The sequence below is a fragment of the Phyllopteryx taeniolatus genome, chromosome 9 (genome assembly GCF_024500385.1).
Source record: "Phyllopteryx taeniolatus isolate TA_2022b chromosome 9, UOR_Ptae_1.2, whole genome shotgun sequence".
NCBI classification, from domain to species: domain Eukaryota; kingdom Metazoa; phylum Chordata; class Actinopteri; order Syngnathiformes; family Syngnathidae; genus Phyllopteryx; species Phyllopteryx taeniolatus.
Genome location: NC_084510.1, coordinates 10,977,996 through 10,991,339, shown reverse-complemented (window position 1 = coordinate 10,991,339; position 13,344 = coordinate 10,977,996). Strand labels below are relative to the sequence as shown.

Sequence of the window (13,344 nt, the reverse complement as noted above, 5' to 3'; positions counted from 1 at the left end):
TGAAAAATCTCACGGCACACCACCAAAAAAAATGTCACAAAATGTGGCTGCATTAATTACTGTAATGTTCTTCCTGCCATCTAATAGAAGACCATTTATCATTTGTTCCGTCTGTCATGATGCCTCACTGGCATAAATAGATGAACAAAGATACATTATTTATTGTAAACATTATTTTTTGAGCAACTGTAGTAGTCTCGCCACAGTGCACTATTTCCATATCTGTTGTTGACCAATACTGGCCACTCATGCCAGAGTAGCATCTGCTCCATTTGCACACTGATTGTGGAGTATCTGCATCTTTTGCACAATTGTCCAAAAAAGAAAAAAATGTACCGGCATTACCAGATAACTATTAACCCTTTATTGCTCAGTGACTGGTTTTTGTCAATGTCTTTATGTCTCAAAAGTGTTCTCTGTCAATTGACTGTCTGTTGTCGTACTAGAGCGGCTCCAACTATCGGAGAGAAATTCCTTGTTTTTTGGACATACTTGGCAAATAAAGATGATTCTGATTAAGTACACAAGTATATACAGTAAATGAACAGGTCATTTAAATAGACACATTCCTCCATCTTGTGATCGGATCGGTGATCGTTTTTTTTCAACTCGCTGAACGGCCCCAAAAATCCTGATCGTGTAAAGCCTAATTTAAATAAAATAAAATAAGATATTTATAAAGACAAATGCAAAATAAACCCATTAAGGTGTTCTCTATGTCTCAACACAGGCAGATTTTATCATAATTTTGGATTGAGGTGGCATCAGTCTACAAAGATTTTGGGGTGGGGTGGGAATAAAACATTCAGAGGACTGATCCTTCACTATATTCCACTGTAAGTAGGTGAGCACATTTGTGTCAAATCCTTTCGTGAAATCCTTATATAGTATCTGACACAGGCTGTAAAGCAATGTACTTCAATAAAGCAAACGCAATCATCCATCCATTTTCTGAGCCGCTTCTCCTCACTGGGGTCACGGGAGTGCTGGAGCCTATTCCAGCTATCATCGGACAGGAGGCTGGGTACACCCTGAACTGGTTGCCAGCCAATCGCAGGGCACATACAAACAAACAACCATTCGCTCTCACAGTCACACCTACGGGCAATTTAGAGTCGTCAATTAACCTAGAATGCATGTTTTTGGGATGTGGGAGGAAACCGGAGTGCCCGGAGAAAACCCACGTAGGCAAGGGGAGAACATGCAAACTCCAGACAGGCGGGGCCGGGGATTGAACCCCGGTCCTCAGAACTGTGAGGCAGACGCTCTAACCAGTCTCCCACCGTGCCGCCCAAAAGCAATCATAATTTTAAATATATTGGAAAAAAATGTTTCCATCTTATGACAAAAAATATCTGATTTTGAACTGTAAATGTGGCTGGTGTATGTTTATCAAAGTCAGTCTTACATATAAGGTGATGTCATGTCTAATGTCATTATAGCTGGAAGAGGAGAGAAATGCTGAAAGAGTGAGGAAGATTGATCTTCCTTAAAAATATGAAAACCACAACAGCTTTTACAGAAGCAATTCTCTAAATAACCATAATAAATATGCTCCACTGATAAGATTTTTTTCTACATTTTCAGGGAGAACACAGAGGAATGGAGACATAAATGTACACACAAATGGTATATACAAGGGGAAGGCCAGCAGACTGTCATCATTTTCCAAAGCCAAAACAGATCCATCCAACATTTTGGCTACAGCTAGTCTGGCAGTTTTTTTTTTGTTTTTTTTTGCGAGACACATGCACGCACATACCCAGGATGACAAGCTGACTGGGGTTTGTTTGCTCGGCAGGGGGATGGAGCCATCTGTTACAATAAAGGGTTAATCCAAGCAAAATTACAGGCCACAAAATCCAACATTTTCCAGTCTTCACATGGCCTTGCTTGTTTTATTTGGAGTCAGGAAGTGGGGGGTACACACCATCAACATCAAACCTTACAGCTGTCTTAACCCTCCCACCTGATATTGCAAAGCCCTCAAGAGATCTCCCCTCATGGTGGTTGCAGAGAATTAAATGTCAAAGTGGCTTCAGCTTTTTGGTGATTGGTGCAGACGCCTTTCATTTAGGACGGAGTGTTTTGAGTCGGGGGAGGGTGTTTTCACTGCTCCGTCTGTCTGAAAGGCTCGCAATGATGAGATGATGCATTCACACACCACCACCGATCAGGGATCAAAACAGGCCTTTCTATGGACTATTTTCCCTGATTTTCCTCTTCCCAGGCAATGATTCCGACACAAGATGAATAAGGGCCTAGTCTGAGACGAGGGAAAGAGAAGGAGGATGAAAAATTAGACAAAATAAACCTGAAGGGCCAGTAGTGCAGAGCAAAGCTAAATCAGACAGAAAGCTGCCTAAAAATTCTCCCGTCAACATGCACACATGGCCTTTGTCTTATGATTGCACCCAGTAAAAAAAACACCGTGGGCTAGGGACTACCTACAGCAACATGGAAATGGAAAAGAAAGGCTCTAAAATGATCCATTTAGAGGGGCGGGGAGGGAGTGGGAATGGACGGATAGAGACGGGGAGGGGGAGGTCATGCAGGCAAAAGACAGAGGGAAAAAAGAGAATAAAAGAGAATAAAAAGAAGACGAGGTTGAAGGAGAAGAAACACTCCAAGACAGACAAATGTACAGATGCTGTTATTCCTTTCAATAACACAAACCATGTCAATAGACCACATTTAACACAGCCTTCACAGAGCTGGAGTAATTCTACTACAAACACATATAATGTACACACACATGTGGGAAGTGACACTTTATTCACAGGCATCTACCTGTGAGACACTCAAAGACAGACAATACCTGAGAGAGACAGACAAGCTTCACTTTGACCACAAAACATCAGCCTCCATTACTGACAGCAATGTGCCGACGTCTCCGCCTGCTCACTCCTGATGCCTTCCGCCTGATGCACAGCTATCCTCACTGCCTGCCTCCCCAGCTCTCCGTCCCAACCCCCAACCATTAAATCACAGCATCCCATCTTCAAATGAAGCACAAAGCAACATACCTCAGTCAGTGTGCCTCTTCTCCTTTCCCTATTGTCCACAGAGCGTCGACAAGAGACAGAAGGAAAGAAAATCCATTCAGGTGTGGAAGAAACAACGGTGCAGATTCGCAGCCCCTTCGACACGTCACCCTCCCCTGTCCTCTTCTCCAGCGTCTGTCCTCTGTCCTGCTTTGTGATGCTAAGCTAAAGTGAGCTAAACTAAGCAGTGTGCACACATTGGCTCAGAATGCACTCCTTCTATTTCCCAAACACACACAAACACCAATGCTAGGCTGCTGTCCATCTCCGTCTCACTGACTGAACCCTGCTGTCTCCAGTCTCACAGGCACCCACATGCACCCGCCCACCTCCCCTCTTGTTCTCTCTCTTTCCGTCTCACCCTCCCCTTCTCTTGGTTGTTCACCCCCATTATTTCTTCTGTTTGGCTCTCACCCCTCTTTCTCTTCTACGGAATCTCTTCTCCTGAGATTACACACGAACACATGCCTCCCAACAACGGGCAACAAACATCCCTAACCAACTAGTCAGCTCCTGAAGACTGAGCCATGATAAGCTGCAGGTTGTACTACAGAGTGGCACTGTACAAGTACTGTATATTGTAAACGGAAATAAATCTGCTAGATAAATGGTATATAAGTGATATATCACCAGAAGGTAACAAACTCACCGGACAGATTAAGCAAATTTACACAATCTCATACTGTAAGATCCAAGCATTGTATCAAATAAATGTCATTGTCTAAGAGGTGGTATTTATAATATATTAACTATATTTATTGTTTTAGTTAGCAGTACAATAGTGTATAATTGTACTGCATCATGCTGAGAGTTGTTTCTTCCATTATGCCCTACAGATTGTTGCTAAAGAAGGTAGCCAATATTATAGAATAAGTACCTAAGGACAAATATATTGTTTAATTCCTTAATTACTATTTCACTGACAGTTTGTATACATAGAAATATTACAGAGTTCCACATAACCCAAAAGATTACATAGCTACCCAATGCCATATTTTTACTCCGATTGCAAAATACAAAGTGACCTTTTAATTATAATGAACCTTTGAGCCCTTTGTTCAGCTCCTATCACATTCATGAGAATGTGAGTGTCAGGAAATAGTAAGCCCACAGATTGCAAAATACAAAGTGACCTTTTAATTATAATGAACCTTTGAGCCCTAAGTTCAGCTCCTATCAAATTCACGAGAGATGATCTTCGCGGCGTTCGACGCGCAGAAACTATTTTTGTCGGGTGCGCGGCAAGCGACACAGAGGTGCTGCGCGGGGCAATTCGTCGGTCACGTGATGCAATGCGGGTGTTGTCGGCCGCGCGACCGCGGGAGTATAAAGAGGACTTCCGGAGTAGGCCCGGTGCGACGTGCAACTCATTACAGACAGGCATTATGGAAATGATAGGAAAGAATCCTTGGCAGAACAGCAACAACACCTTGGCAATGCTTGGAAGATGATACCACCTTAGATGCAGCTAGTTCATTTGCTATAAGATACTGTGACATAACCAGTATAGACCTCTATAATTTTTCTGTGTATTTTACCCCAGTGGCGGCACGGTGGGCGACTGGTTAGAGCGTCAGCCTCACAGTTCTGAGGACCCGGGTTCAATCCCCGGCCCCGCCTGTGTGGAGTTTGCATATTCTCCCCGTGCCTGCGTGGGTTTTCTCCGGGAACTCCGGTTTCCTCCCACATCCCCAAAACATGCATGAATTGGAGATTCTAAATTGCCCGTAGGTGTGAATGTGAGTGCAAATGGTTGTTTGTTTGTATGTGCCCTGCGATTGGCTGGCAACCAGTTCAGGGTGTACCCCGCCTCCTGCCCGATGATAGCTGGGATAGGCTCTAGCACGCCCGCGACCCTAGTGAGGAGAAGCGGCTCAGAAAATGGATGGATGGATGGATGGATTTTACCTCAGTGCTGTAGTTCATATGACTTTTTGTAAGGGAGTCACAATTTCTTATGCAACAGTACCAGTTCATAATGTACATTGTGTCAAGGGATGATGCTCAGTTAATTCAATTTCAAAAGCCAGGGAAGCTCTGTAGAAAAGGAACCATGTTCACATCGACACACAGACTGACTTTGAGCACCACAAATAAGATAGCACATTTAGAGCTATTGTTTTTATTGGTGTAACTGTGCAAGGCATGACTTGCTCAAAATGTCTGTTGTACACTTACACAGCAGTACAGATTGAGTGGCTCTCTCTCTCACACACACACACACACACACACACAAACACACACACACACGAGTGATTGCATGGGTGTGGGTGGGTGGTGCTATTGGGGACTATGGCTATAGGGGTGCTGATCATTCATTCTGTTTGGTAAATTTTATGCAATTTGACTGAAGGTGTTAGCTTCAAAGGAACTCCCCCGACCAGCATACGGCTCTTATTGTCAGCACCAGCATGTGCAGATATCCCATTCAAATGGAATCGTATGGAGATGGGTAGTGTTCCATGGCCAATGGTTGATCCACAATGGATAGGTGTAGGCACCAAATTTAATTTAAGCTCCAATATTTTAGAAGCGCTAGTGCTGTAAACTTTTCCAGCTGAGTAGTCTAGTCAACCCAAATGTGTTCTATTGGGTAGAGGGCAGGACTATGTGCAGGCCATTTATCCATACCAAATTCTCTCATGCATGTCTTTATGGACCTTGCTATGTGCACTGGTGCACAGACATGTTGGAGCAGGAAGTGGTAATCCTCAAACTGTTTGACTGTCCAAAATCTCTTGGTATGCTAAAGCATTCAGAGTTCCTTTCACTGGAGCTCAGGGCCTAATATTTGGGACATTTCCAACTTTGTGGGAACAGTTTGGAGATGGCCCCTTCCTGTTCCAACATGACTGTGCATCAGTGCACAAATCAAGGTTCATAAAGACATGGATGAACTTGACTGGCCTGCACAATCCTGACCTTAGTATGCTTTTGGATGAATTAGAGCGGTGACTGAGAGCCAGGCCTTCTCGTCCAACATCAGTGTGTAACCTCACAAATGCGCTTCAGGAAAAATGGATATAAATTCCCATAAACACACTCCTAAACCTTATGGAAAACCTTCCCAGAAAAGTTTAAGCTGTTATAACTGCAAACGGTGGACCGATGTCATATTAAACCCTATGGATTAAGAATGGGATGTCACTTAAATTCATATCTGAGTCAAGGTAGGTGAGTGAATACTTTTGGCAATAGAGTGTATATTAAGCCTGTTTTCTCTTCTGTTTTGATCCTTAATTCTTTCCGAACACCACAGTCATTGCAAAAGTGGAAGATCTCTTTTGTTCAGGTGACACAATGGGATTGAATCAGTGGGTGTGACTCTCGGCAGGCACAAAAATGGTACACCACCAGCTTGCTGATGCTCACACAGCTAAGTTAAGGTGTTTATCTTGGCTTCACTAGCTCACTAAAGCCATCATGCTATTGGGGTGTGTGAGAGTGTTGTTGCAGCTCTCCATCTGTCTCTCCGCCTTCATCTCCCCTTTACTGCCCCCCTTCGCTCACCCGAAGACCACCCAACCCCCATCTCCATCCTTGCGGCTTCAGCCTCCACCTCCCTCCTAGCTGTCCTCTTAGCCTATATACGGGCCACCCCATCGTCTGTGCTGCTAGCGCCACGATACCTCGCTTAGTGCAAGCAGCCCAGTGTCCGCAAACATCCCTCATTTAAGAAGATCAAGCCACCCGCATCTCTTCAACCAGAAACCCTAACTCCTTCTTTCTGGTTCAACTATAACTTGACAACTGGCAAGCAAAAACTAGTTTCAAGAAAAAAAAACACCCCAAGGGAGAGGGAGGACAAGAAGAACTGGTGTCATGAGTTTGGGGTCAGTGTCAACAATGGGAGCATGACAGAGGGTGTGGAGTGCCGACAAAGATAATGGATATGCTGAATGTGCATTTGGATTGACCACAAGGGATGGTTGCCTTGGATAATGGGGGAGGGTGACAGAACAGTGGCTTTTATGTTATGGAAACAATTGGGCTGAGTAACTTCCAGTAGCTATCAGTTATCTAGTTGGACTACTTTTTAACTTCATCACATGAAAGTTATTCTTTCCTTTAAATGTGTGTGTGTGTGTGTGTTTTGTTTTTTTATCTGAGTAAATTTATCCATCTATCCATTTTCTTTACCGCTTATCCTCACTAGGGTCGTGGGCTGCTGGAGCCTATCCCACCTATAAATATGCTTTATACTATTGCCCTTAGTTGTTAAACTGTCTTCTGTTTTAAGCAGAAGTTAAACAGCCCAATAGGTAGCACTAATAATGTATGCCAAGGGATTTTGGCCATTTTTTCCTCCTCTGTATTCAAGTATTGTCAGTTTTCTCAAGTTCCATCCTCGTATCCATGGCAGGTCGTGGGGGAGAACGGGCTGCTGAGTCCCATAGGCTCAAAGGCACACTACAGTTCGGCCCATAGTCTATCACATCCGCCAGTATGTTTCCTTCCAGCCTGTCACGTTCTGATGGGGTCCCTGACATTTCTCCCGTTCTGATCAAGGTCTGACACATTTTTCACATTCTGATCAAGGCTTTCATCAGATGAAACATGGACGCCAGGCAGCTTTGGAGCATTTTTGTGACCTCAGCAGACTCGAATGAAGCTCCCCTGCCCGGCTCACCTTTATGCCCCTTCTTCGCGATCGCGCACACCGTGTCAGAACTTATAGAATGCAATGTGTCGTACTGGACCAAGCCCGTAAACTGTCACACACTGGAGCTTGTTGTGATTGATTGCGAAAAAAGGCCACCATATATCCTAGCTTGCTGTGAGAACTGTGACAAAATGCACACGATGATAAAATTAAATCTGTTTGTAGTCATTTTTTTATATTGCAGATACGTAATGTGTGACAAAGTGGTACACCGAGAGCAGTACAGTCATGGGGTGAATCCAGACTGACATTCCTAGATAATGTACAAGTCAATGTACTAGGGCTGTGCTATATCATACCAAGCGTGATACTACCAATAATATTGTTGACATGATACAAAAATGCCGTATTGAGCTATTGACAATACATATTCGGGTACAGCCATATTAATTACAGCGCCTTGCATCCTCTAATGTGAGGCTTAAAAGTAAACAAAAAACTTGAACTTTAAGACCATTTGGGAAAAAGTAAAGAGTAAATAACTGATGTTGGCGCGTATTGTTGTGCTTCTACAATAAGGCGCAAATCCCCTCACTGATTAAACACACATTTTGTTCAGCAAAGTATGCTGCTAAAAAGTAGAGGGAACACATAATTCACCAATCGAAACATTTTCTGTTCTTGTGTAGTACGTTTGTGACTGTGAATAGCGCCAGCACAGATCACTAATTTTTTTTAAATTTTGCAGCTTTTTTGAGACGGCAAACCTCCACAGATACACATCTTAATGGGGTTTCTCCACCTGCGCAATGTGCACTAATCACCAACAGATGCCCATCTGACATATGTCCACATTGACCTCTCACAACTATTAACAGCAGTGCCATCACATTTAAGAGCTAACACAGCATAAATTAACAGATGCTTTCCTTCTTATTTCGATTGCTGGCCTTGTGTGAAGCATATAAGGAATAAGTTATTACACTAGGACATGTAGTCTCAGTACTAATAGTGCAAAAGATGGGAAAATGCAAATGTTTTCTGGCAAGACAATTGCATGCCAACAATGCAACATGGCCCAGGAAACATCTTTACACTTTGGTTTAAGCTAACACCAGGGTTTTTTATGAGAGGGCCATAGAACAGTCAGTCATTAAAATGGCCATTGCAGCAAGACCCCCACCCGCCACCAGCAGTGTCTGCCTGACATATGGCAGAGGAGGTAATGCAGATAAAGTCTCCTAACCAAGCCAGCAAAAAAACATTTAGTCATTTACGTGGTGGGCTGTGAATAAACTTATCAGAAAGCCAGCAGATGAGAAACATTTAGGACAAAACAAAGGTTTAATAATAAGAAGAATGAAAAAGATATGCTGTTTTTCAACTTTAAAGCCATACATCAATACAAAATAGCTTTGTAAATAGTTGTGGTCAAGTTTGCATGTTATTAATTGTATTTATGTATCACCAGTCTTCTATTCTCAATGTAATAATTTCCATTTTGAATCACAGCTAGGACAAGTCACTTCATAAATCTTGAAGTTCCTCTCCTCTGTGAATGTGAGAGTGTGAAGAATAAGATGAAAGTACAAGAGCAAGGTGTGAGGTGATCACAGACTCACAAGGCACGGCATGGCGGTAGAGGTTGTCTCGGATAATCTGCTGCAGTTCATGATCAGGCGAAGATTTCTGGAAGCGTTGGCTAAGATAGTGTTTCAGGTCCTTGTTCAGCTTACTTCCTGTCATTGTGGACACAAACAGGAAAACGTGGTAATGATATCAAAACAAATCCCCTAAATAATAGATCACTGTTAAAGTTAGGGTTTGATCTTGGCTGCTAAATAAGTTTATTTTAGAGTGGTAAACGTGCATTGTACACTTGCCATTGCCACTTAAGGGAGGGAGGGAGCTGGTTTAAGAAACATCCTCTGCAGCTTTCCAGGTAGCCAGAACTCTTACTGATAGCATTACAGCTACTACTGCGACTCAGTCATCCTACTGATGGACAATCCGGACCCCAAAAACACAGCCTACTGAATAGTGAGAATGTGCATGTAAGAGTGTGTTTGTTTGTTTCTGTTTTTTTGTCTGCCCATTACAGTGAATGTCCACATTTCCGAGTCCATGCTAGAAAGACAAAACAACAAATAAAAACGACTTCCATAATAGAATGGACATGGAAATGACACACATTTATATGATGTACCTAATTATGAAGTCAGTGGCTTCAAATAAATACCCACATCATACAATTATGTTTGTCATCTTTGCATTGCTGCTGAGGCCATCTTTGGTTGTCCTGGGCAAACAGCTAGTTATAAAGGGCCTGGATTCTGTTTCCATGGAAACTGTGTATGTGCTTGTGTGTTTAATAACATGATTGATATTGTAAGCATAGTTCAGTGGAGTGTTAGGCACTGGTTAGAAGAGTATCTGTAGGTTTATAGAATCTAATACAGTTGAATTTGCATGTATATCTTAAAGGCTTGATATTTTAGTGATCCAAGCCTCATATGTTATGTAAATTATATGTACATTTGAATTTGTATGTTTTATAAGACAATAAAAGGAAGCCATAATCAATTTAATTCATTCTTTCAGTTTCAAATTCAGCTATTTGGAGGAAAGGTTGCTCTCCACCCCACAGCCTAAGCGACTCCTGAGAGGAATCCCTGCTCCTGGCGCTGTCCCATCCAGACAAATCGCAGTGTTGTAATCCTCACCACAGGTCACAGGCAAGTGCTCAGGCCAACAGAGAGCGTGTAACACACACTGCAGCTTGCTCTTGTAGACACCAGTTACTGGAGAGCGATGGCTATTAAACCACCAATAAAATATGGGTATGTGGCCCAAACTGAATGTGAGGAATCTGTAACACGACAAAATGCAAGCTCTCTGAACTGAGAAAGGCACATTGCGCAAAAGAACATTGGTCATGGTCTTATGAACACATTGTGCCTTATTCTTTTGAACTACTTCTACAGAATTGGTACAAGCAATGCGGAGAAACAACCCAATCATATTTTATAAGTAGATTCTCCAAAGATCATAAAAAGCAATATAACATTTCAAATAGCCATCAGCTGCACAAAAATAATCTTGCAAGACTTACACTTACTGTATGTTGTGAGATTTAAACTCAGGTATCTAAAGGATCAGACATCAGACTCTTTTGTTCATTCACTTATGTAAATAAGGCACTCGGTTTTGCTGTTTGGTACATGCATTCCTGTCAAAGATGCTCAGTAAAATATGGGCGTCAATAACAATTAATTAAAACATTTTATTGTTTATAAATTGTAGCGTAGATGGGTCAAATAAAATTTTTATTATTTTAGGAGAAATGAATGGACTGGAAGCGATGCCTGCGTTACTTCCGGTTTAGCGTAATTTTAAATTATAGCGTTAAAAATCAAGCTATTCTATCTATTAAGGGGGCACCTCGTCACTTTTTATGTGGATAAAATTTAGGAAAAGTGACGAGAAACCTTTTATCAGTCTCGTAATCTGAAGGTTGCTACACTTTATGAAATTTTGATAAGCGTTCTAGACGGCCAGAGGTTTCTTTTCTCGAACCCAAACACACATGACAATGCAGGTAGTGAATTTTATGGAAAATTTAATGATCTAACATGGGGAATCTACAGGGAAACAATACAGAAAAACACAAAACAAACAAAGTACAGACGAACATTGGCAAAGGAAACTGACTTGTGAGATTGGTAGAATGAGCGTGTAGTGAATGCATATAGCTGAGGATTCCTGTTCTCATTAATTTAAACCCAAATATGCACTACTTTTTGTATACTTTTCGCAATGTTGGACTTATGTGTCTTGAACACAATTGAGGCAGGCAGGTCAAGCTTCTGAGTGTTCGGTCGGCCCGGTCCGCACGGGGAACAGGTGGATTCGGCGGAAAGGAAGAAGAAAAAGGAAAAACAGGAGCCCAAAAAGTGCGCAGGCAGGACAGCCGGATCCCGGGTGTCTCTGCTCGCAAGACGTTCGGAGCGGGTGGGTTGTGCTCACCCCGTCCCCCCGGGGTGAGCTCAGGCCCCCGAAAAGGGTAGCTCGGAGCGCTTGCAGGATGCTCTGCAGTCGGGGAAGGTCCGATGTACCCTCGCCATCTCGTGGTGAGGTGGGCGTCCTGCCTGGGCCAGTCGTCAGCAAGTTGGTCGGGTGAGACAAGCTGACTCAGAGTGCATAGCTCCGGCCTTTTTATGGCCGAAGTGAGCCAAAAGGGGGTGGTATCCTCCTCCCGCCTTCCTTTCCTCCCACCTTCGGGACCAAAAGGAACGCTGGACCGCCTCCGAGTGTTAATTTTCCATTTTGGGATTATTTAGTGGTTTAAAACCAGTGGAATAAAATATAAATTCTTGGATTTAAGATAACGAGACCATTTTCACGCTTTGCATTGTCCAACACCCATTCTCTTAAATCCCTGTAACGAATGTTTCAAATGTTATGTGATTGTTGAGAACACTATTTTCAATGTGGCATTTGTGTGGAGTGAAACATTTCATCTGGTTCAATTGACAACAGATTCGACATCAGACATTCAAGTTCGCAGAAATACAGTCACTAGTGGCGTTCATGTAAAGTTCTTCAAATATTAACTCCCAGTCTAGTCCGGTAAGGATTGTGGTGTATGAACCTGCATCTGCAGCGGTGTTCCGTCGCCTGTGGGTGTCGCGAGCACACCCTCCATTGTCCGGCTTGACTGACCAAGTGGAGCGGTACACAGCAGGGTGGAGACGCCTTTGTTGGTGAAATCCTCCGGGCTGGCTGGTGGTGGAAGTTAATTAATTTAGCGTTCTAGTGCGAACTAGGTATCTTTGTTCTCCGCTTTGATTTCTCCGGGTGCTGGTAATTCACTTGGCGTCGGCGTTCAAAAGCAAATGTCTGTGGCTTGCTTTTGATGAACCCGGCTTGTGATTCACTTAGCCTCTGTATGTGAAGTTCAGTCTCGCCACTTCCGTGGTTGTCTATCTCGGCGGGAAGAGCGGGGGTCGTCGGAGACAGGGGCGCTGGGTGTCATCTATTCATGGCGTGTCCGCTACAAAGACTTATTACATTGTGTAACTTTTTACACTTTTATGATATGATATGATTTATGATGCAGACTGTGACTTTGGGATGAATGAATGCAATTTCGATTCTTTTCTGTGGGAAAATGTCAATCTTTGTAAAATAAACAATTTGATCGTCATGCAGGGTAGCACATTGCAATAGTGGCTAGCATTTCTGCCTCACAGTTCGAGGCTTCCACTTAGTGTAACTGAAAATATTTATTAGGTGTGAGTGTGAATGGTCATTTGACCATATGGGCATTGTGATTCACTGGCGACCAGTCAAGGCTGTAAACCGCCTCACGCCAGAAGACAGCTAAGAAAGGCTCCAGCTCACATGCAAACCCTAAAAGCTGTTCAGAGGATGGACAGATGGATGGAGGTGAACCAATGTCCTCCAATAGATTCCAATAGATTTGATTGGAAATTATGTGAATTGTCAGCCAACTTTCCTTTTTTATACAATTAGGAGTTTTTGTTAGAATTAACTAAGATTACAAATTTGGGTGTTCGAAAGAAACAAACAAACCACCACTCACTAGTCATTGCCTATTCTGTTAGGGATATCTGCAACCAATTTTAAGACAGGGGGGGTCACAACTTAACTGTCTTTTCTTTGTGCTTCTTCAAA

General features: G+C 42.9%; 1 protein-coding gene across 9 annotated transcripts in view; it reads right to left on the bottom strand.

Moving 5' to 3' along the window:
- Positions 1 to 13,344, bottom strand: part of magi1b (membrane associated guanylate kinase, WW and PDZ domain containing 1b) — a 162,123-nt gene that overhangs the window by 78,803 nt on the left and 69,976 nt on the right. For 8 of the 9 annotated variants that reach the window (XM_061785957.1, XM_061785958.1, XM_061785949.1 and 5 more), the window contains exon 2: positions 9,270 to 9,386. The exons of the other annotated variant lie outside the window; for it this stretch is intronic. In XM_061785957.1, the coding sequence (XP_061641941.1) occupies positions 9,270 to 9,386 (117 nt within the window). The remainder of the gene's footprint in view (positions 1 to 9,269; positions 9,387 to 13,344) is intronic. 9 annotated transcript variants of the gene reach the window in all.